This window comes from Copadichromis virginalis, linkage group LG3 (genome assembly GCF_057382275.1).
Source record: "Copadichromis virginalis isolate Kocher_CV1m ecotype Utaka linkage group LG3, C_Virginalis_male_GT1.1, whole genome shotgun sequence".
NCBI classification, from domain to species: Eukaryota; Metazoa; Chordata; class Actinopteri; order Cichliformes; family Cichlidae; genus Copadichromis; species Copadichromis virginalis.
Window position 1 is genome coordinate 30,198,932 of NC_140620.1, and position 24,922 is coordinate 30,223,853.

At 41.9% G+C, this 24,922-nt stretch overlaps 1 protein-coding gene across 3 annotated transcripts in view; it reads right to left on the minus strand.

The window, feature by feature from the left end:
* Nucleotides 1-3,996: 3,996 nt before the first annotated feature.
* The window catches only part of LOC146714034 (uncharacterized), a 37,281-nt gene continuing 16,355 nt past the window's right edge, over nt 3,997-24,922 (minus strand). Inside the window, exons 16-34 of one of the 3 annotated variants that reach the window (XM_085450624.1) lie at nt 22,967-23,095; nt 22,362-22,488; nt 21,449-21,619; nt 21,340-21,374; nt 20,940-21,104; nt 20,686-20,820; nt 19,665-19,703; nt 19,443-19,583; nt 18,732-18,811; nt 18,586-18,609; nt 17,996-18,344; nt 17,568-17,621; nt 14,466-17,102; nt 14,298-14,376; nt 11,331-11,441; nt 6,061-6,351; nt 5,229-5,345; nt 5,021-5,142; nt 3,997-4,933 (exon numbers count right to left, since the gene is read on the minus strand). In XM_085450624.1, the coding sequence (XP_085306750.1) occupies nt 4,859-4,933; nt 5,021-5,142; nt 5,229-5,345; nt 6,061-6,351; nt 11,331-11,441; nt 14,298-14,376; nt 14,466-17,102; nt 17,568-17,621; nt 17,996-18,344; nt 18,586-18,609; nt 18,732-18,811; nt 19,443-19,583; nt 19,665-19,703; nt 20,686-20,820; nt 20,940-21,104; nt 21,340-21,374; nt 21,449-21,619; nt 22,362-22,488; nt 22,967-23,095 (4,881 nt within the window). In that variant the 3' untranslated portion in view covers nt 3,997-4,858. The remainder of the gene's footprint in view (nt 4,934-5,020; nt 5,143-5,228; nt 5,346-6,060; nt 6,352-11,330; nt 11,442-14,297; nt 14,377-14,465; nt 17,103-17,567; nt 17,622-17,995; nt 18,345-18,585; nt 18,610-18,731; nt 18,812-19,442; nt 19,584-19,664; nt 19,704-20,685; nt 20,821-20,939; nt 21,105-21,339; nt 21,375-21,448; nt 21,620-22,361; nt 22,489-22,966; nt 23,096-24,922) is intronic. The other 2 variants (XM_085450622.1, XM_085450623.1) reach the window with 2 other exon arrangements.

The window sequence follows — 24,922 nt, forward strand, 5'->3', positions numbered from 1 at the left end:
TGCAAGAATATTGGTCTAATGTGTTATCTGAAATGGAGAAGATTTTCGGTTGTGAATTGGAGATGGACCCTCTGTCTCTCATACTGGGCCTCCCCAGCCGGCGGTTAATATCCAAGAATAATAGGAGATTGTACTGTGTTCTCACCTATGCGGCGAGGAAGAATATACTACTCCAATGAATTTATGAAAAAGCACGAACTATTAAAGGTTGTCAAAGAGTAGTGTTGGATCTAGTGCCATTGGAATATCTTACATGTATACTGCACTCAAAAACAGATCAATTCTTTAAGGTGTGGGAACCATACTTGAATTATGTGGAACCTAATGTTTCTAATATTATGTCACAAGGATTCTCTTGAGTGTTCAAACTGCAACGTACTACTGGGACCACAGGTATTGTACTGTATTGTATTCTCTCTTTATTTATTTATTTATTTATTTTTTAGATGGAACTGAGCTGGTGTTCTGTGCTTAGTTATCAGTCTGTTTGTTTTTGTTTTGTTTATTTATTTATTTATTTTTATTAATTTCTTTTTGGTTCTGAATTGTACACTTTATTATGTTATGTAATTATGTACTATTTGTGAAAACAGAAAAACTAATAAAAATATATATTAAAAAAAAAAAGAAATGAAAAGATAAAAAAGCCTAAAATCATTGTCGATTATGAGATGATGAGAAGAGATAGCCTTTATTTGTCAGTTGCAGTTGCCCACAACCGAGATGACAGACCTTGCCAACCATACATGCAATACACATCATCACATTGGGGAGACAGGTCAGGCTAGGTAGCAAAAAAACCAAAAAAACAGTGAAATGTGTAACACAAAAGGATAATCCACTAATGCACAGATATCATCATACTATAACACAATAAAACAGAGACAAGCAACATGGGAGAGTATTCCAGAGTGCACAGCTGGATCTGGGACCGCTGCAATCTTTGATCACGCCTCCAGCTGATCCGCTGTCCACATCGGATGGTAAGCATGGGAGGAGGCGTTGGATTTAGAGGAGGGAGGGTGATAGTGCATATCAGTATCAGTGTACATGTGTGTGCGTGTATCCCATGTTCAGCTGAGAGAAAGTGTCACCACGCTTGGTTAAGCGAAGGTCAACAGTCTCCAGTGGACCCAAGTGGCCTTGAAGGTGGGACAAATAGTTCTCACAACAGTCCTGTTATCATGGGAAGAATTTTTGTTGTTCCAGTCAGCTTCAACTTGCCAGGCCTTCAGCTGGTGCCAGTGAGATAGCCGCATGAGTGAAGATGGTGAATGTTTTGTTTTAGTGCGAACAACTGCATTCAGTTTTTACAGTTGGTCTAATGTCCATCACTAGTCACCAATTCTCTCAATTCCCGTTCTTCTTCTCCAAGATGTTATTCATATTGCGTTCAATAGTAAACACAGTCTGAGTACTGACAGCCCTGCCCATCGTCTATCATGTCGGCCAGCCTTGTGGGATTTTGAACAGCTCTAGCCGCTTCTTGTTCTTCGATAAACCAGGTCCGAGCCAGCTCCAATCAGCCAGAACTCTGTTATAATGGTTTCAAATTGGTAGATGTCATTCATTGTCCTTCATCGAGAGTGTCGCGAGACACACAATGCAAACGACCATCGAGTATCCGGCAGCAAACATCTCTGCAGGACAATGGGCTCTCCAAAGCCCAGGAGGGTGTCAATTTCGTTACGGGACCAGTTAATCGAATCCATAATTCTTTAGGTTTTAGAGAACAAGACTGAGAGACTCTTTGAGGGTTAGAGTTAGAGTTAGACGAGACTAGACAAAAGAAATAGAAGTAGCAGCAGGGAAGATAAGGCAAGGAGAGGGTGAAAGATGCGTCCACCTCCTCCAAGAGCCAAAGCAAGAAAAAAATGTTCAAATTTTAAAATATTCAAATTGTTAAACACTTAACATTTTATTCCCTGGTCAGAGGATTCAAAATTAAACAGAAAACACAATACCTAAATTCAATAAATCTATACAAATGCCACTGATTTGTTCTCAACCTGTTAGCTAAAATCAAACTGTAGCTAAGACTAAAAAGAAGTAAAGTTCCACACTAGCAAACACCAGACTGTTCAACAAATAGCTAGCAAATAGCTAACAGAAAATCATTTCTGCCTCCAAGAAAATAGATTATCATGCTCAGGAATTATTTTCTGTTAGCCAGTTTTGGAAAGATCTGGTGTTTACCAGCTAACTTGCTAGTAGCGCATTCTGCTGTTAACAGGCCGTTATCATATTTAACATTTCATCCTCAAAATTTGCAGTGTGAAACTCATCACTAACTTAAATGGAGAACACTGACTGTTAAAAACATTATAGACTTGATACCAAATTTAAAAAGTCGCTGCTAAAGGTGTGGCACACTGTTGCCATTTTTAAATTCACTGTTCCTCCTCTAACAGGGGGATCATTAAGCATTAAGCAACATGGTTTCCTTGTAGCCCAATTATAAATAAAAACATGTTTTTGGTGGTTCAAAATAATTTCCAGATCAGCACAAATCTACACCACTAGTGTTCCTGAATATCTGACCGTTGAATTTTAACTGGGAGAATACTAACAAGGCTACACCTAACTAAAACTGAGTTTATTTTGAATCAACTTTATGGCTGATTGTGAATATTACCTGCTAATAAAAGGATTTGTGTTGCCATGGCCCTGCTTTTATAAAAGAACCACCCAGACTTTATTTTATCTTTAATTATGTATTCAGCACCTTTTTAAATGTAACCAGAGGTGATATAAATATAATTCTTAACTTTGTGACAGCATTTGTCAGCCAATCAGGTTGACTAAATCTTTGTGTGCTTTTAAAAGAAAAATCTGTTTTGTTGATCAGAAGTTCTTTAACGATTTTCTGCTTGTTTTAGTTGTCCTGGTCGTGGGATCTTTCATTTCAGCTCTGATTCTTCCCTTCCCTTTCATGTTTCAAAAAAAGCACCTCACAAAACTTTCGACACGGCGTAACTCGGCTCATAACCGTAGCACGTCGGAGCAGTGTGCTCACGTGATAGAGCGGCTGTGTGTATTTGTAGCCTCATCCAGCATTTCATCTCCGAGGAAGTGATCCCAGAGAGAAGTAAAGCAAGTGTGTAAGTTCATCTCTGAATGTTTGTAAAGCATTCTGGCATTAAGCTTAACAAGCGATATATGGAGCGACTGCCTCTTCTCTCCCCCTCCCTCTCCTGCTGCTCTTCAATCATGAAACTGATCAGTGATCAGCTGATCGGCTTTTCTGTCGCAAGTCCGTCTCTCGTTTGTTGTTGGCCCACTTTGCACCAGTAAGACGAAACCAGCGGCTAAACAATAGCCGCACCTTCAAGCTTGATAAGCTGTCATAGAAATTATTTAATATTACTTTCAGGATCTTTTTCTACGTAGCTGACGGCTGGTAACAGTGCAGGGGCGGGTCTAGCAAAGTTTTGCCAGGGGGGCCGATAGGGCATTAACAGGGAAAAGGGGGCACAAAGACATACTTTTCTTTCTTATTCTCATTTAAAATGTCTAGCTTTTAATAAATAATTATCTGAATCTTACACCCAATGTTTTAATCTGATGTCAAATGTATAGAAGTCCATTATTGTATATAGTAACTATTAAGTCTAATATACCCTAGTAAGCTATAGTACTTTTTCCTTTGGGACGGTACCATCTGTGCAGTCTGCAGTTCTGTTGAAGAAAAATGTTGAATCTATTTAATTATTGTGGAAAAATAATTGATTACTGTGCATTTTTTTTCCCACATGCGTTAAAGTTGATTACCCCGATTAAGTATCACAAGGTGGAGCGTGGTTCCCTATTTTTATTTTTTTTTTGCTGGGAGTTGGCAACCCTATTAGTTAGGTTGTTTAATATTTCTTTTAAGCACTCTTTAAAATACCAGAATAGGGAGGATGGTGTAGGTTTAAGTTTATTAGATTGATCAGTATTGCTGAACTATGAAATATTTTGGGTGTAGTGTATTTTTTACATACAGGTATAACAGCATAGCTTTAGTGTCGTTGTTTATTTAAACTTGAGTATGAACTTATACAAAATGCAGCAATATATAAAAAAAACATTTTATTGATTAAGAAATACACTATATCGGATTCATATTGGTATTGGCAGATATCCAAATTTATGATATCGGTATCGGACATTAAAAACTGGTATCGTGCCATCTCTAATAAACACTTGAATAAACAAACTAATTGATTTATTGATTCATTAATAATAATAATAATAAAGCAGGCCCAATGCAGCAGTTTATACAATATGCTAGGATTCAAGTAACATAAAAAAATAAACTGGCTAGAGAAAAAACTTGCAAACTGAGCTGTAAAACTAATCCTCTCCAAAAAGAAAAGCAGAGCATTTCTTGATGTCCAGAAAACTATGAACACAACAGGCACAAATGTCTCGATGAATTTGGTGGTTTGTTCAGGTTTTAATTGATGTTTAACAGAACAGCAGCAAACATATAATGCTGGAACCTTTTCTTTTTAAGAAACTGAAGCCAAAGATCTAAATGAGCAAAAAAAAAAAAAAAAAGTTTAATATACTATCAACACCTGTCAGGTACCTCCTGATGACCTGTTAACTAAAGTAATAGGGACAATTTTTCAATAATATTTTCACATAAAAGATAGAATAATAGAAAACAGAAAATTAAAACTGTGCTCTTCACCAGCCTGTACAAACAAAAACAAAACATTAACTGAAAGGCTGTGAGACAATTTATGAATGAAGACATATCATTTACAACAAAAGGTACCACACGGTGATTAGTTTAGTTTCTGAACTAGTAGGATCAAAAACATTGGCTTGTTCTCCACAGTGATGTGTTAAAATAATCAGATCAGGTCCATCAGTCAGAAACGGAGCCTTGAGACATCTGAGATGACGTTGTTGAAGCTCTTTGTCGACGTTTCTCATAATATTTCTACAAAAAAACAGAAAAGTGAGAAACCAAACATCGTTAGGCCAAGAGTGTGATTTTGTGTACTGAATGGTGTGTGCGCATGCGTACCTGCAGGTTGTTGTAGTGTTTCTGGCTGCAGCAGTGGAGTTCCTTGGCGGTCTTCTCATTCAGGTAGAAAACAGAGCAGATGTTACAGAAAAATCCTGATTTTGGGATCACAAACTCCTGACCTGCAGAGGAGTAGAAACAGGAAAATTAGACAAGTGTTAACACAGCATTTGAATCGCGTGCATGTGTGTTTATGTGTGTGTCTCACCGAGGGGGCTATTGGGGTTGAACTGAGGCAGTCTGAAGTCTGCTACAACACACGGAGACTGAGAGCGAGATCGCTTTGCCTCAGGTCCAACAAGCTCCCTCCTGCGTTTACCCACAACTGAAAATGGAAAGAGCGACACATTAATCATCAACAAATCTGCTGCAGGAGCCACCGGGTTTATAAAATATTAAAATATAACTTAAGTAATTAAACAAATGATTTTTGATTTATTTGGAAAGGTGAAATGTTTGTCAGCCACTTTATTAGGTACACTTGTTTGACTGCTCATTAATGTAAATCTCTAATCGGCCAATCACATGGCAGCAACTCAGTGATGTAGGTATGTAGACATGGTCAGATGACCTGCTGAAATTCAAACTGAGCATCAGAATGAAGAAGAACACTGGGTTCAACTTCTCTAAGTTAAGAACGCAAAACTGAGGGCACAATTCACACAAGTTCAGCAACGCTGTAAAAGAAAAAAAAAGTCTCAATTTCTGCTGTGACATTAGGATGGCAGGGTCAGAAAGCTTGGATCCATCCTCCCTTGTATTATTCTTGGCACACACTGGGGCCCTTAGCACCAACCACATATGTAAAACATATTACTACCACCACAAGGTAGTGGTAATGCATCTCAAGGATGTTGGTAATCACTGAAGAAGGAAAAAAACTACCAGGCATCACGCAGGCTGAATGTATGTAGCACAGTGAGGAACACAAACATGAGATCAGAGCCATAAAATATCACAATTTTTCTTTTTATATTCAGTTTACTGTGTTTTCGTTGTCAGAGTGATGTATTTTGTTGATTTAAAGCAGCTCTTTGTACCTTTAATGCCAACCGTGCTCCATCCATCCTTCTCCTCTCCCTGCTCTGTCTCCTTATCAGGACACTTAGACTCTGGCTGCTGTCCAGCAGGGGCAGGTGCAGCATCAGGCTGGGTCTCTGCTTCCTCTTCGGTCCTCTGGCTCTCCGCCTGGCCGTCACCTGGCGGCGCAGATGAGTCTCGGTCCTGTGATAAAGTGGGATTAACAGAAGCTGGAAGCAGTGGTTCTGTTGTTTCCTCCTCTTCCGTCTCCTCTTTTGTGCTCTCTGGTTTCCCTCTAGCAGATTTTCTCACTGTGGGAGGAAACAACAGATTAATTAAGCTTCATGTCTCAGAGCTCTGACACGACTTTATCCCAGATGCCAGCCACTGGAGAATATATGTACGGATGTTACATATTTAAAATACAAAATATGAGTAACTGTATTCCATTATAGTTACCGCTTAAATAGGTGATAATTTATTGAAATAAATGGATTAAACTGCCGTATTTTTCTGTTTCATATGTTAGGCCCTCTCTACTTTTGGTACATTGCTGGAAACCCAAACAAAACACACAATAAGAGGGTCTAATGTAAGCATCCTGTGTATGTGCGTCAGTTACACGACCCGGAGACAGCACAACGGAACCAGCAGTGCATGGGCAGGAATGCATTTCTTACTTGGAAATTCCTACACCACTTCATAAAGAAGAAAGGGAATTTGAAAGTGTAATGCAAACTCTCTTTGCCAGCAACCAAGGTGCTCTCAGCATCCAAAGACTGCAACCTAAAGAAAGGTCTGGAAGTTCTTTTTTAAAAACTAACGTTAGCCTGCTGCAACTACCTTGCTTTAGTTGTGGTAGCTTCCTGGGTTATGCACCACTTCAGTATCTACGTGACTTATTACTATTACTGAAGGCTACTCGCCACCGGGCTAACATCTTATCTTACAGGGAGTGCAGAATTATTAGGCAAATGAGTATTTTGTCCACATCATCCTCTTCATGCATGTTGTCTTACTCCAAGCTGTATAGGCTCAAAAGCCTACTACCAATTAAGCATATTAGGTGATGTGCATCTCTGTAATGAGAAGGGGTGTGGTCTAATGACATCAACACCCTATATCAGGTGTGCATAATTATTAGGCAACTTCCTTTCCTTTGGCAAAATGGGTCAAAAGAAGGACTTGACAGGCTCAGAAAAGTCAAAAATAGTGAGATATCTTGCAGAGGGATGCAGCAGTCTCAAAATTGCAAAGCTTCTGAAGCGTGATCATCGAACAATCAAGCGTTTCATTCAAAATAGTCAACAGGGTCGCAAGAAGCGTGTGGAAAAACCAAGGCACAAAATAACTGCCCATGAACTGAGAAAAGTCAAGCGTGCAGCTGCCAAGATGCCACTTGCCACCAGTTTGACCATATTTCAGAGCTGCAACATCACTGGAGTGCCCAAAAGCACAAGGTGTGCAATACTCAGAGACATGGCCAAGGTAAGAAAGGCTGAAAGACGACCACCACTGAACAAGACACAAAAGCTGAAACGTCAAGACTGGGCCAAGAAATATCTCAAGACTGATTTTTCTAAGGTTTTATGGACTGATGAAATAAGAGTGAGTCTTGATGGGCCAGATGGATGGGCCCGTGGCTGGATTGGTAAAGGGCAGAGAGCTCCAGTCCGACTCAGACGCCAGCAAGGTGGAGGTGGAGTACTGGTTTGGGCTGGTATCATCAAAGATGAGCTTGTGGGTGGGAGGCTAGGGGAGGGTCTGTGCTGACGGACGTGGGTTACTGACCTGGTAGCCTGGCTGCCCCTGGGTGGGTCCGGGATGGGCGTGAGGTTCTGGGGGCGCTCCGTCTCTGGGCTGGGACCCGGACCGGGCCTCGGGGGCTTGGGTCCTGGTTGGTGTGTTGCCGGGGTTGTAGGCGGGTGGGTGCATGGGGGCCCAGCCCTGGAGCGGGGTGCCGCCGGTGCATCGAGCCACCTGGGGGGCTCTTCAACTGGTGGGGGAGATTGTCACATCTTGCAGGAGCTTTCCTCTCCTCAGGAGCTCCCTCTGCAGGAGGGGGAGATACAGGAGAGGTGGAGGAAGATCTCAGCCTGGGTGTTTATTGTCTTATGTAGTCTGGAAGATGAGTGGATGGTGGGGTGGGTGCAGTTTTCTCTGTGGTGGGGTTGGGTGGACTGTCCCGGGCTCTGTGGGGCCGGGCGGCGCTGCTGCACTGGGCCCGGTCTGGATGGGCCTGGGCCCCCTTTCCCTGGCGGGTCGCGGAGTATGGGGGTGCCTACTGGGGTCAGCGGGGGAGCTGGCCCCAGGGAGGGGTCACTTGCCCCTCCCTTCCTTCCCTCCCCATCTCCAGCTGCCTCCCTCTTCCCGCTCCACCACAACCACCCACACATGCAGGGCCTTGGAGTAGGGGTATGTCACCAGGGTGCAGAGGAGGCTACCCCCCCCTCTGTCCCCTTCTGGCTGCCTCTGCCTCAATTTTATCCCACAACTTAGACATTCACATTACTCACACTCTCATTACACATACATATAGGATCTTGGGGGTGGGCACGATACACGGAGTCCAAAGTACCATCAGGGTGTATACCTCACCCCTGGCATCGTTGCCCACCTCTCAATTTTAAATACACGTAGACATTGAGGGCTAGCAGGAGGGACCATGCGCTTACCTGCTGCTCTCTGGCAGGTAGCTCCAAGCCCTCCTGGGTTTTAAATGCACCTTAGAACACACATGCATCAATATTACAATGAGCGGGTGGAGGGAGGTTTGGAGTCTTCTCTCACACCCATTCTCTGCGACCTGCTGGAGCAGGGGGGCTAGGAGGAGGAGTTGGCCGTCCGACTGCGGTCTGGAGTGTGGAGCCTTCCTGCTGCTGCGGAGTCGGGGCGGTCTGCCTCCCCCCACCGGAGGGAAAAGGGAAACACCACCTGGGTCTGGGTGCAGTTCCCCCCTCCAGGGGCGGGGGCACCTAGACCCGGTTTGTAGAGTACGCTTGGGGAGTGTGATCGTGTGTACAACGTCTCTTTATGTCTGTCTCCACGTTGGTTGAGTGTGGAGTAAGTGCATATGAGAGCATGAGGGTGGGAATGGATGTTTGTATCTGTGTGTGCCTGTATGTCTGTGTCTATATGTCAGGTTGGGTGTCAGGCGCCACCTCTCTGGGGACATCTCAGGCCCTCCAAGGTTTGGAGGCCTGTCTCCCCCTACCACCACTTCCCCTGCCAGTGGCAGACTCCCTCAGACATCGGTGCGTTGGTGGTTCTTTGTGTCCGGGGATGGGCGTCCAGGTACACACCGGCTCACTCCTTGGCGGCCGCTTGTCGGGGCCTGGAGCCTGGGGCTCGCTCGGGCCACTTCGGAGGTGGGGTGCCCCCGGCCTCTCGGCCTGGGGCTCGGTCACTCAGGCGCAGCTGGCTGCCGGCGGAGCTCACGGGCGCGTCACTGCAACTCCCCCTGGCTTCTGCTCCGCGGCTGCTGAGTGAGCCCTCATCTGGGACTCTCCTCAGCTCTTTCCGGGACAGTGGCGCAGCTGCCCCTCTGTTGGTCTTCCTTGGTCTCTTGTGTTCTGGGGGCCTCTGGATGTCTGGAGTTTTGATCTCCTCCACACCTGCTTCATGCCCTGGAGGACGGGGCTGTGGCCCCCCCACACCCTCTAGCAGATTATTACATGAAGGAACCTTTTAAAAAACAAAAAACAAGCGCGTCCATGCTCACAGGTGTACACACGGGTGATCACACCCACAAACTACACCCTTTTTGGCTCCTACCTCAAAGCACACTGTGTTCTGTTGATCTTATGTGCTGCACAATAATGTTTAACATTTAGTATTTACTGTCATATTCCCATATATCATTGTGATGTTGTTTATTCTATTACTCTTGTTCTCTTCTGCTTGCTTTCTTTTTTCTTTCTCAGCAGGTGATCCAGGTGATTGATATATGCATTTTTTTTTCTCTGCCCGTTCTGTTGGTTTTTGTCTTTTGCCCTTCTCCCCCGTCCCTCTTCTCAGCTGTTTCTCTTTCCCTCTTTCTTTCTCCCCTTCTTTCCCCCAGTCAAGTCTGTCCCGTATTCAGTAAGTGAAAATAAAAACAATAAAAGGTGAATCAAATGGACCATTACGGCAAGGCTGGGATGGTCAGTTTGGTAAAGTAAATCCGTTGGGCATCTTTCTTTGCCTTTAGACAACAATTCTGATGGCAAAAGAGCCAAACGGGACAGGCCAAAAAGAAAAAAAAAAAGAAAAAGAAAAAAAAAGATGAGCTTGTGGGGCCTTTTCAGGTTGAGGATGGAGTCAAGCTCAACTCCCAGTCCTACTGGCAGTTTCTGGAAGACACCTTCTTCAAGCAGTGGTACAGGAAGAAGTCTGCATCCTTCAAGAAAAACATGATTTCCATGCAGGACAATGCTCCATCACACGCATCCAAGTACTCCACAGCGTGGCTGGCAAGAAAGGGTATAAAAGAAGAAAAACTAATGACATGGCCACCTTGTTCACCTGATCTGAACCCCATTGAGAACCTGTGGTCCATCATCAAATGTGAGATTTACAAGGAGGGAAAACAGTACACCTCTCTGAACAGTGTCTGGGAGGCTGTGGTTGCTGCTGCACGCAATGTTGATGGTGAACAGATCAAAACACTGACAGAATCCATGGATGGCAGGCTTTTGAGTGTCCTTGCAAAGAAAGGTGGCTATATTGGTCGCTGATTTGTTTTTGTTTTGTTTTTGAATGTCAGAAATGTATATTTGTGAATGTGGAGATGTTATATTGGTTTCACTGGTAAAAATAAATAATTGAAATGGGTATATATTTGTTTTTTGTTAAGTTGCCTAATAATTATGCACAGTAATAGTCACCTGCACACACAGATATCCCCCTAAAATAGCTAAAACTAAAAACAAACTAAAAACTACTTCCAAAAACATTCAGCTTTGATATTAATGAGTTTTTTGGGTTCATTGAGAACATGGTTGTTGTTCAATAATAAAATTATCCCTCAAAAATACAACTTGCCTAATAATTCTGCACTCCCTGTATGTTAACATAAGTCTTTTCTCCCCTACAGTAAATATATTGTCTATTCAGACAGATTTGGGCTTACAAGCCAAAAGCAAACAGGAATTTGCAGGATGTGATTGCTACATTCATGTAGTTGTGAAAAGCAATGACAGTATATTAAGTAATCCAAAGTATTCAGAATACGTTACAAACTACATTTTGGTGCATGTATTATGTAATCTGTAGTGGAATACATTTTAAAAGTAACCTTCCCAACACTGACCCGGGGTCTGCCTGGTTCTCTTCCTGGGTCGACCTCTTGTCCTGGTAATTACCGCCTCCTTCTCCACAGTCTCTCCCACCTCGTCCACCATCACAAAATTGAAACTCTCCTCTAAAACAAGAAATGAGAGGTCACAGGCAGTATTGACAGTAAAAACTTTCATTTCGTGTTGAAATATACCCAAGTTAAATGCTGTCTTCTAAGAGGGCGATGTGGGAAAATCTCCATTTAAATAAAACTATTTCTGTCAAGCATAAAATTTCCTGTTTCTCCTAAGAGATGATATAGGATTAAGTTTAATCTAAATGCTTTTGTTGAAGTTGAACTAGTTGAATGAGACAATTCTTAGCAGGGTAGATGACTACCTTGCTCAGAAGCAAGACAAATCCTGTTTTTCCAACTTTCCTAGAGGACTTCCTAACTCTGGTCTAACCACATGATTAGGTTAGTGTCTGATTGTCAACAGTCTTTTGCGTTGTCTGTCAAAACACGGATGAATCAAACTTTGTTGACTTTACTGTGACTGTATTTCACGTCGCTGTAGAGCAATGTTTTTGCACACTAATACTTTTTATTGCTTTATCAGCAGCTCCTGCTCTTTATTTCTATTTCATTGTGCTCTGGATCAGTAAAATATCAATCTAACTCACTTTTGGAAGCAGGGATTGCTCTTAATGTCTCTATTAAGTTTGATGGAAGCAAACTGATTTAAACTTCAGATTTTCTGGTTATTCAACCCATAAATCGTAACCCGGCTTCCACACAAACTAATGTTGTCTTTTAACTTCATGTTCTTTAGTCTTTTAGATTCTTCCTTTGGATCAAATACACAGAAAAAGTGAATTTGAACAGCCTTTAAACACCTGAAGATACTTTAAAATTATTTAAATGGACTGATAAATCCAAATACATGACACCAACAAGGGCTCCACACTAACTTGTTTCCACGGTTGCACTGGTGCCAGCACAAAAGTTAGGCGCACCCACATTTTTCAACTGCATCACTTAACACCGCAGTTTTACATGTGCATTTTTTTGGGGGGGGGGGGGGGGGGGGGATTGATGTCCATACAGACAATATTGATTTGTATAATGATTAACTAACAATCTTGTGCTTGTGCTTAAAGTGCTTTGGCAATATTGTAGACAACATTAAACTTAATCATCTTGGCCTCCTCTGATGACCTGTTTGCTGCTGGCTGCCGCTGAAAGGCAGTGGGGAGAGGGGACACTTGGGACGTGCATTTATCACGACATATGTGATAAATAATAAAAATAAAAAAACAATGTGTTTTCTGGATACATTTTTCAACGTTCAGAGGTTGATGGCTCTGTGTCAGAGCACTGGCTATGAATTTCACATGGATCAGGCCTTAATAAAAAATGTATCAATAGTTCTTTTCATCTTTTCTCATTACCCACAGCTACATCCACTTCTGTCAGGCCTAGGCTGCTCACTAGGGCTGGGTATCATCACTGATTTCTATAATCCATTCGATTCCAATTCACGAGGTCCCAATTCGATTCGACTCATTTTTGCCTCAGACAGTCAGAAATATTATAATTCTGATCATTTATCAGTACCGATACTGTGAGACTTTATCAGAGGTGTGAGCATCACAGCAGATGCCTTTGTGTCAAAGTAACTGAGAATAAAACACAGAAAAACATGAAGGAGATTTTGCTGGCCTGGCTTCTCATAGCAGATAACCTTAAAAATATTCTGCAACTTTACATAATTTAAAATTTTTTAAATTTCTTCAGTATTGAACAGCAGAAATTAGGCTTTGTTCTCCAAGGTCATTTAAGTAAAAAAAAAAAAAAAAAAACAGACAGCGGCCGACAGCGCTGTAAACAGCTGTACACTGGTGGGTAATAAGTGAATGAATAATGCAGAAAACTAATTTGAGATGGGAAACTGTTCTTGAAGTACAGAGAGAAAGAGAGTGTGTACATGACGTGCGATTTTTATTGTGGTGGAAGCAAAACGGCAAAAGTAAGAGGGAATTCATGACGATGTTTATCAAATCTGTAGCGTAGTTTGGATCTTCTTTTGCTGCTGGTTCAGTGAATTTTGGTTGGACAGAGACAAAACCTGCAGCTCAGAATCTAGAAAAAAAAGACGTAAACACAAAGCGCAAACCCGACGCATCAGAATCAGTGAGCTGCCGGCTCCCAGTCCTGACTGCATATCCGTCTACGTGCCGTCGGTGAGAAAGCCGAGAAAGAGAAAGCTGATTCTGATACGACGGGGTGATACGTGTGTTTACATCTTTGTGTGGAATCCATTTACCTGCTCTCTTTTACTGTTTGGTGGTTGTTGAAATAGTTTTGTGAGCTTTAACCTGAGATTCTCGCGTTTCTGGCAAAATACATTTATATTTAAAACTCTATTCAGGATTTAATGAATCAATATCGCTTTATTCAAGCTACTCACCTCTCTCTATCCACCTGCACTTTCAAACGTACACGAAGGACTATCTGGACCATAATGTGGGCATCATGTGTCTGTTGTTGACCACACGGAGACTTTAAGAGTTGCAGACTTTTTTTGTTACTCGAACAGCTGGTCGCACCGGTGTGACCTAAGGTTTATTTTAGTCGCACCATTGAAAAATTTGGTCACATTTGTGACGCACTCTAGAGCCCTGCCAACAAAAACTATGCTGTACACATTCGCTTCTCCTCCACAAAATCTGACCGTGCAAATCGAACTCTATTCAGGTGGTTTGAGTATGTGACTAGGATGCCTCCTGGGCAACTCCTAGGTGCTGTGGTTTACATTTGTTCAGTACTGAACAGCAGAGCAGGCTTTCTTGTTCAAGGTCATTTGATGTCCTATTGGGAGGAGGCCCCGGGGCAGATCCAGCAATGAGACTATCAGGGAAGTCTGAACTTCCGACTGCCCCCACGACCCGAACTCGAACAAGCAGTTAAAAAAATGGATGGATGGAGAATGAAACTGACCTGTTTCATCATGTTTGCGTTTAGCAGATCCTGATGTCTTCTCTGCTTCCTCTTCTACCTCAGCTGCTGTCGCAAAAGTCTAAAAACAAAGACACAAAATCACGACCATCGAGTTTTCTGTTTTTACTAAAGAGGAAACAAAGATGCTCAAATAAATCTCAACATTACCTCTATGTCTGCGGCCTCCACCGATTGGCTCTCCTGTGTTGGTGGGCGGGGCTCCACTGTGCTTTCCTCTGCCTTTTCCCCCTCCTCCTCTTCTTCTTCTTCAACAATCTCATCCAGAGTGATGAGCTCTGCAGGTTCTCCCTTGGTGATCTCCCTGCTCCAGTCCTGACCCTCCACTGCTTTTTCCTCCCCAGCATCATCTGCTCCCACCTCATCCAGAGTGACCAGCTCCAGGGTGTCTTCCTCCAGATTTGTTTTTTCTTCTGGTGCAGCAGCCTCACTTTGGGACCCAGTGGCCTCTTTAGTATCTGTTTTTGGCTTCTCTTCCTTCGTTGCTGTACCAGACTCGTCTTCAGCAGATAGAGCATCACTAACCTCAGCAGTGTGATCCAAACACTCCTCTTTATCGACCACCTCCTCCTCATCTGCATTTTTTGGTGATGCTGAGTCTTTATCGTCTTTAGGCACTGTTGGCTCTTCTGTATTCTGGTCTTTCAAAGGCTCATTGTCAGCCGTCTCATCCTCAACTGAGTCAACAATCTGATAAATGGCCTCCTCCTCATCAACCACTTTACTAGATGCAGCATTCTTCATGGCAGCTTGTTTTTTAGTTACTTTAGTGTCCTTCTTTGGTCTTCCCCTTTTTCTTTTTTCCGGAGTTATGGCCCGTTCATCCTTAATAACTTCATCCTGCACTGGGTATACTATTGTAAAGGTGGCATTCCCCTCGCTCTTCTTTGTTGGTGTGCTCTCTTTCACTTGCTGAGGTTCCTCCTTGTTTGGTTCCTGAGAATCTCTGGCAGGTGTCGGCCGCCTCCTCGTTGGTGTCTTGTCTTTTTTTGAGACGTCTTCTTTAGTTTCTCTTCTTCCTCTGGTTGACCTTGTTGTGATGGTTGGTTCGTTCATGGCAGCCTTACCCTCCACTGAGTCTAGGATCTCAGACGTAGATTCCTCTTCCCTGACGGTTTTTATACATGCAACTGTGGAAGTTGGCGTCTTTTTATTGTCTTTGTTTCCTCTGGCCGACCTCCTTCTACCAGGCCTCTCTGTGGTGGAGACATCTTGAACAAATTCATCTTCAACAGAATCCACTACCTCAAAGATCATCTCCTCCTGTGTCTCTTTCTCCTCTCTTTTAGATGTTCTTGTTCTCGGTCTACCCCTCCTTGTTGGTCTTTCAGCTTGTTTAGCCACTTCAACGTCTTTCTTGGTTTTTTCCTCCTTGTTCTCAGCCTCTGCCTCGGTCTCTGTGGTCGGTGGCTCTTCTTCCACAGAATCAATTACCTGGTAAGCTTCTTCCTCTTCTTCAGTTCCTTCAGTGACTGCTTTCGAAGTATTAAGTTTCTTCTCGTCATCTTCTCCTCTGGTGTAATCATTGACTGAATCTAACTTCTCAGAGGCTTTCTGTTTAGTAACATCTGCTGAACTGCCTTTGTTTTCTTGTTCTTCATTATTTGGAGTTTGGCAAAATGCTTTGGAAGCTTTGCTTGATTTTTCTGAGAGCATCTCCTCATTCATTTCTTTTCCATCTCCACTGGACCTTGGAGTTTGGTTCATGCTTGGATCCAACCCTTCTTTTTTATCAGCTGCATCTGGTTCTTGAATCTTTTCCTCAGACAGCTGCTTTGCTGTGGCAACTTCATCTTTGACCAGATGACTGTCCTCTTGGACTGTACTGGCTTGGTCTTCACTAACGTTGTCTATCACATAGAGAGGAGCATCCGTTTCTGTTTTACTGGACTCCTCTGAGCCTTTATCATCAATGCTGTTCAAGACCTGACTTTCCCCCTCATGCAAACTCTGGGTTTGCTCAGGCCCTGATGACTCTGTTTTAGTCTCTTGGTTTGAGTCTTCATCTATCTGTTCATCTGTTGGCTCATCGATCGAATCAAGGATCTGGTAACTTTCACCATCATCCTCCTCCTCCTGTGGATATTTCCCCACATTGTCTTTTTCCCCATCTCCTTTGCTTTTCTTTGACTCTTTGTGTGCGTCCTTACATTCAGTCTCCAGAGTCTGTGTTTGGCTCTTCATCCCTAATCCCTCTCCCTCTGCAGGTGGCTGTGTCTCTGATGATGTTTCCACTTTAGTTTGATTTTCCTTTGCTGACACTTTGAGGTCAGACTTTGTTGCTGCACTCTCCTCTGTTAGCTCTGCAGCAGTGGTTGATGCCATTTTTGAACGGGTCCTATAACCCGAGGACGAAGAATGCGGCAATTTGTCTGGAGGTTTGCTTGGCTGCGTTTTCTCACCAGAAAAGGAAACAGGCTTACTGACACTCACAGAGGATTCGGGTTTGGTGGAGTCAAATGAGTCTTTACTTTTTCGTAGTGAGGAGGTTGAACTGCTTTTCTCAGAAAATTTCGTGGGCTTGGATGAGGGAGAGGCTGAGCTGCTGGAGTCTTTGGAGGACCCTGCTGAAGTTCGTTTGGAAGCAGGAGATGCAGCTGAGCTTTGACTTTCCGCATTCTCTGTGGACTTTGGCTTAGTTGAAGAGGAGCTTTCACCATTGGGGTCTGCGTCTGCTGCGTCATCGTTAATTTCATCAACAGTGACAAAGTCGTCTACATTGAAATCCGGCTCACCAAAAGGGCGGCTCTCTGAAGAAACTTTCTTCTCTAAATTATCAACTTGAACCTAGATGGAAAAACCAAAAACAGTCTGTGGAGCCATGAAACAGCTTACCCTGTAATCAGAGTGTAACTATCACAAATATAACCTTACTGACATTGTATATGGTTCCTTGTATGTAGAAAACTTACTATAATATACCAAATGTCTCCTCCTATATGATCAGGATGTCAGTAAACAAATTATGCCCCTCAGAAATGGCCATTTTGTAGCATTTACATACCTATAACACCTTAGAAAAGCATCACATTTTAATTTAACAACAATAATGGTTAAGAGGCCATGTAAGAATAGGCAGTGAAAGACAATCTACACTGAAAAAACAGCATTGAATTTTGTCAGTGTGATTAAGTGTTTGAGTTAACCAACAACCCCCCCCCACAATAACCAAACAAAACAAAACAAAAAGAAACACCAAACATTAATACTTCATTACTATTTTAAATCCTCGTGGGTCTGATGAACGTTTACCTTTCTGTTTGGTGCGTCTTCATCCTGTGCCCTACTAGGGCTGCTGCTTTTGCTCTAGAAATGAAGATAAGATAAGAAAAAAGATTAAACCGAACTGATTTTGCGTTATTCTGTGCTGGTTTTGGCAAGCACTAAAATATGGCCTAAAATGTGTTTAGTGAGTGGTGATGCTAAGGACTGGACATGCACAAGCTTACAAAAAAATAAATAAGACTATATGTAATGATGACCTTCGCTTTAATTTATCAGTTCCAGAAATAATGCAAATCTAAAAACTGTATAATCAGCATTAATTATTCATACAGCCTGCAGCTTTACCGCAACAATCGACAGTGTACTACTATACAATGCTCATATGTGATCTCCAACATAAGGCTTTTAGTGTCTTAAGATATTTTGGGACAACACAGTGAAATTTAAAGTGTTACCTCTCTGTCCTTGCTCTGTGCCCTACTTTCTCGACCCTGTCTATGCTCACGAAGCGCCGCTGTAATGGCCATGAAAACGTCCTCGTTGATGTGAGGAAGTTTTGAGTCTTTTTCCTCAGACTTGACTGGGCTTGTTGCTGAAGGAGCAGCGCTAGAAGCGGCGGGGGCGGCGTTTGCATCAGGAGTAGTGACCAAAGTTTGTGGTGGCCCCTCTTCCTTCACTGCTGCTTTCTGGCCTTGCTCACTTGGCTGCGGGACAGCGGTCGATTCTGCGGCCTTCTCGGTTTCCAGTTCGAGGTTAAGTGTGTTCTCACCCGAGTCTTGCAGACGCTGTTTCAGACTCTTCAAACTGAATTTAAAAGCAAAGATGCCAGTAGGTTACTATGAAAAGAAGTTTGTTGTCACAAAATGTTAATGTGAAATAAGAAATTCCATTTCAAATTTCTAATCTAGAGTTGCTTATGTCTAAATCACACTCTTCTCTTTTTGCATCTTTGGGAACTGTTTACTATAGCACAACCTTGAGGAGTGCAGCAGTCATCATGACTGTTTTGACTCTGCCACTAAACCTGAAAATGAAAGATACTCACGACTCAATACGTCCGACTTTACTCCTATGAAGAGGAGAGAAAAAAGCACAAGGTCAGACAAGCATGAAGACACTTTAAAGAAAAAAAACACACAATCTAAAATCAATTTCCTCTTTGTCTCACTTCTGATTGTGGGACACACTTACCAAGAAGATAAATAGTCCTTGGTGACATTGCTCTCCATCACCTGTGTTAATCCACCAGGTTCAGCCATCTCAATGCATATCTGAGAAAACAGAAAGATATTACATCAGTGACAGTACAATTGTTTTCTTCCTGAGGATATTCGAGCAACACAGTGGTACTCAAAGGGTGCGCTACAGGCCCAATTTGTGAAAGTAACAGGACAGAGGTCCTGGCGAGTTTCTTTACTGCCCTCTACGATAGTACAACTTTTTGTTAAAAGAACAAAAAAATCTTGGTGTTTTAAACTTGCAAATGGAAAATAAGTGCAAACATATTTCTATACTTTTGCAAGTTTTTGATTGAACAATAAAACCACGGAACAAGAAACACTAAAAGAATAACTTAGTGCTGCCTCAAACTGCAGGCATCTTCCCTGCTAGATGGGCCAGGACGAAAGGCTGAACAGGTCATAAGATTATCACTTGGTTGAGAACTTAGTGCATTTCAGGCAGTCCTTCACCAGTATTTGCAAAGGCATGTAAAATTCAGATTGCCTGCTGCAGGGACTGGCTGTACATGGAATATTTAAACTTGCTCAACTAGTGTTAAAAAAATATAGTCTCCTTCAGACTCATTTAAAAATTTTCTCAATATTAAAAGAGCAGCAGACACCATGACAAGCCTTGCAGATGTAAAACATGAAAAATTTGCAGGTGTTTATGAAATCGTACCCTGTTGGCAAGCGGCAAGAATCTGACAAAAGCAGCAATGGACGCCACCACTTCCATGATCATCATGACAAGGTCCACATTCACCTCGGAGACCTCCACAATCAGCAGCCGGTCCTCCAGAGACTCAGACTGTGGAACATGCTGAAAAACAACCAGTGTTAAGATCAGGGAGACCCGAGCCTGCTGCTTTTACAGGACAGATTTATGTGACTGCTGACTTACAGTGCTGCTCCATTTCATCATGCTTCTGTACATGCTCTCCTGTGAAAAGAGTAGAAGATGAAAGCGGCTCACATCAATTACTTATCCTCTGTTTGTAAAATAACTATTGAATAACTCTCCTCCTGGTTAGAGTGTTTTTAATGTTTTATTGACCCCATTTGATAAGATAAAGATTGGACTCCACTGTAAGTGAGAAGTAACTCGATCCTGGTTTGCATCTTTGTGGCAAAGGATTCATACTTCAGGACAGTAACGACATAATATATAACCAAAGTTTTGCAGGAACTATTTGATGCTTTTTGAGTCTCAGTGACTTTCCGCAACAGTCGTCAGACCTCAATTCCTCTTAACATGTAGCTGTGGAGAGACATCTCACAAAGGGCCTGAATAGCTAGCCCGCAAGGAACCTTAAGATGGGAAACGCTGAAGCTAGAAGGTTAGCAGCAACTGAAGTTTCAAAATAAGTGAGGGCATTGCTTAATAGTCAGTGAAACACTCCATAACCTATGTCTGGGTCTTTAACGTTTACACAGGACTGACTTCACAAGAAGCTCTGTGGAAACTTTAAAGTGGTGGTGGAATGACGTGGGCTGTCGTCTATGAACAGAAAAGTGGATAAAGTTCATGCAGCTTTTGTGCTGCTGTCGCAAAAAGGAAGGAACAAATACAGACAAAATAATAATAAATGCTTGATATGAAATTCATGCATATTTTTAGTTTTTCCATTTCTTATTCAGATATTTATCAATAAGTGACTTATATGTATGTATATATTGTGCTATTTCTTACTTCTTGTATTATCTGTCTTTGTTACTGTTTGTACTGTAACCAACATAATTCCCCCTAGGGATCAATAAAGTATTCTGAGTCTCATTCTATTAATATTAGCCCAGAGAAGGATGATGCTGTGCTCACTCCTTAGAGGAGGAATCTTTTTTGATTGGGATCTGTATAGTTTGAGTGAAACAGGAGCATGCCCCTGATTTAACAGCCCCCGATTTTTCAGCTCCAATATTAATACCTCACTTGAACCAGGATGCACGTCTTGTAAAACAACGTGGATTTTGAGCATCCACTCTCCAACTGTAACTGGATCTTTGAGGTAATCTCTGGCGAAATCGCAGCACGCATCCCAGCTGTTAAAAAACACAAAGGCCTGGAGAGGAAGAAAGGGGAAAAAATGACGCAGAGGAAACATTCAATATTAATCATTAAATTGAATTAAATTTGCAAATGCAAATTTCTCTGTATCAGCCTGCTGGGTCTACTCCTCACCCTCCTCTGCAGTGATAAAACGATTATGTTGTAGTACAGAGTCTGAACAGTCTGATCAGGGAAGTAACGCCACACCAGCTTGGTGACATCCTCCTGTCTGTAGTTTCCTTCTGGCAAACCAGTCAACATGATCGTGGAGAACGTAGAACCTTGAGATTGGGCTTTCTACAAGACACAAGGTTCAAGAACCAAAGTTTATGTGAAGAGAAACTTTGCAGCACTTTTTAAAAAAATATATTACTATAACTGACCACATAGAGAAGACAAAATGAAACCAAGTTTAGCAGAAAAAGAGAAATGTGGCTTTTGAGGTCGGTATTTGGAAAAATGGACACCTCTTGGTATTTACTCAAGGATTCCTGTTTAACACATGAAACCTTGGTTTATAAAATGCACTCACCTCAATGTCATCAGGTTCCCTGACAGTTAAATACTCTAGAAGTGTAAAACACACACAGTTAGTAACAGTCAACACTTTATATCTGGAGGTTAATTTTAGTTTCTCTCACCTGGGATTGTGAACCAAGGAGCGACAGTGGGGAACACAAAGGGACTAGTTGTCATTGTGATCCAATATGGTGAAGTGCTGCGTTGTGGGATGATCACATCTTCTGTTGGGACAGCTGCCCCGTCAACAGCAACATCGCTGTCTGGCAAAGCTTTGTGTGGCAATCTTGGTGCTGCACAAGCAAAAATACGTTTTGTTTAATTTTTTGTGGGGGAAAGAAAAGGAAAAAGCACAACAGGTTTTTAATGTTTACAGTGATCCAGTAATTTCAATGTTTTGACTTTTATTTTAACTTTAAGCACCTTTACAGATACCCAAGGTATCATAGGCATCAGAAAAAAAAATGATTAGAGAGTTAGATCAAATGCCAGTCTGAAAAAGTGGAGTTTAAGTAATGGCTCTGGTTCATGTGTCTAGGGCAGAGACAAGCAGAAGGGAATTGACCGCTGATGGAGCAAAGACTTCTGGAGGGACCAGAAAAGAGGTCAGAGAGATAACGAGGCAAATGAGCATCAAAGGATTTGTGGGAAGGAGAATCACAGTGTTAGTGAATCAAAGTTGAGGGAATGTGTCACAATAATTTATTGTGGACAACAATAAAGCAGGAGTTTTTCTTCACTTTATCCACAGTCCAGGGGAGAACTGACAAATATATTCAAGAGAAAAATATATTCTTCTCGGATGAGAGGTGAAACGTCTTCAAGCAACTTAAAGAAGTCCAGACGCCTTTCTTTGCAAGCTCCTTTGACTACGATGACCTGGATGACTGAGAACCTTCACAGACATATATTCAAAAGTGTTTCACAAACAGAAAGCTAAAGAAAGGCCTTACCAGATGACCTTCCATTAACTTTACCTATCTTTAAAAAAAAAAAAATCATATTTGTTTAAAATCCCATTTAAAACACACTTACGCAGTGAGGTACATCCACTGTGTGGTATTTCCAGCCTTGACAATTTGTGGCCGGTGGCCTGTTTTAGAAGGCTGTACCAAACACCAAGGCGATCAGCATCACGAAGAGACTCAAATTCGATAAACACCTGAAACACAAGAAAGAAAATTTATTCTGAACATTTTAATTTTATCTTCTAAATGTTAAAAATAAGTGCTAAGCACACGTGGAAAGAGTGAACTAAGCACAGCTTTATTGTGGAGTTCACTGGATTCAAAAGTCAGAAATCCTGGCTCAATGATGCACTGGAGCCGTGCTCAACGTGACCCCTGCACGAATGCTCTAATGTGATGAACACTAGTGCTTCACAGCAATCTGTCTTTACTATCTCTATAGTTTTGCGGTTGTGCTTTCCTCAAGATAAGTAGCATCCAAATCCAGACACATTATCTCTTTTTAAGGATGGATTTATGAGGGTTGGTGCATGTCATTTAGTTTGGTGTGTAAGCAGTTAATCTGTCAATTTTTCTGTATGGTTAAGAATACACTTACACAAGCACATATCTCATTCGGCCTTTCACAAACTTCTAACACATGCACTTGTTGGCATTTATGAGTGTTTATACCTTGTTGAGAAGAGGCAGGTAGTTTCTTATAAAATCCATTTTTTTCAAAGCTTCTCTGAGATCCCGGGACTCGCCTGGTGAGATGTTCCTGATGTAGATTGTTCGTGCTCCATTGTCAGTCACTTGCTGCTTCGAGAAAACCGGGTTAACGTGAAAAAAACAAAAAACCCACAAACAGTATGACATTCGAAACATTCTCATACTACAGTTCCAAGATCAAGGTCATAAGTTTGCACTTATATTCACACAGCAGGTATTCACCCTGGCAGCTATCTTCTTTATTCAAATTTATAATTGCAGCTCGTGCTGTTTTTGATAACACTGGTTGAAAAAATATTTAAACCAATGTACACACAGTGCTGTGAAAAACGCATTTGGCGCCTTCCCAATTTTGTAGTTTTTTTGCACACGTTTCAAATCATTAAACAAATGTTTAAAAAAAAAACATACAAAATGCAGTTTTAAATTTTTATTCCAGGAAAAAAAGTTCTCCAAACCTTTCCTAACCCTGTATGAATATCTGAAAAAACGGGTATGTCCCCATTTTTCAAGGTGTTTTGACTTGGATGTGAGTGCTTCCAGTTACGACTTTATACTCTGACTAGAGCTGGGCGATAGAACGATAACGATATGTATCGCGATATAACTTTTACTCGATAGAGAAATTAAGCTATCGCGATAGACCTCGCCGCTCTTGTTCTCTTAAAAAAAAAAAAAAAAAAAAAAAAAGGTCAGCTAATCCAAATTAAGTAGCGCAGAGCCGAACCAATCACAGCCGCAGCGTCACGTCGCGTGACTTGTTACGTACAGCACAAGTGCCAAGCCGCACGTGTGTTTGTTTGGGAAGCAGCCAGCGGGTAATGGAGGAAATGAGTGTGCCGACTAGAAAAATCAACCGAGCGTGACCGAAGAGAAAACAGATGATGGTTCCAACGCCGGAGAGATTGTGGAACGGAAGAGCCATAGAAGTTCCGTAGTGTGAAGGTATTTCGGCTATTTCAAGTCTGACAAAAAACAGAGTAGCGTGCACTGTAAATTGTGCCGAAAGCAAGTCTGGAAATACAATGAACTGGTGCATGCGTCACACTGTGCGCCACGTTATTGTTTCGGTGAAATGAATTTCTACAATCCTGTTACTGTTAATTCTACTCTCTGCAGTGTTTAAATGCTTACATATACACACAGTTACTGTCCCTCCACACATACGACTCGGTTCTGCTTCTATGCCCCAGCTTTGTTTACTTTTTCCCACCGAGGCTTCTAGACTTCTGATTGGCCAACATTTCAGCACGGTTAGGAATCTAGCGCCTCCTGCTGCTTTGGCATGTTCATAGCAGCGTTTTCCTTCATTTCTGCCTTTATGTGTGGACGGGATTATTTTTTAAAACGGAAAATCTCAGTTTTCAAAAATACCCGTGTACGTGTGGACGTAGCCTCAGTCTCTGACTGGAAGCGCTAATTCGTCATTCGGCTTTTGTCAGACTAAAGTAACTGTTAAAACTGTTTGAAAAGCTAAGCTATACAACAAGGAGAGATTGAGAATTTCCTTTTAGTTCTCAGTTTATTTGATATTGACAAAAGTTAGTCAGTTTTGTCTGTTCTTCTGTAAAACAAACTAAGATTTATTTTTAGAATTAATATTTTGTTTCTAAGTGGAATTGACAATTTAGTCTGTTTCATTTGTTCTATTTTGAAACTTAAACGCTTTAGCGGCTGCCTTTTGTGTAGTTTGCAATATTTGCCTTTATTTATTTGAAAAAGTCTCATGTTCCTTAAGTACATCTACCCTGTTGAACTTATTATGGGAAATAAATATTTAAATAAAAACAAGCTGCTGATTATTTCACATTTTACTTGTGAGCAACGGCACATTTAAATCTTACAAATATAGTTATTTGGCTTATATCGTGATAGATATCGTTATCGCCTGAAATGAAAAAAACATATCGTGATATG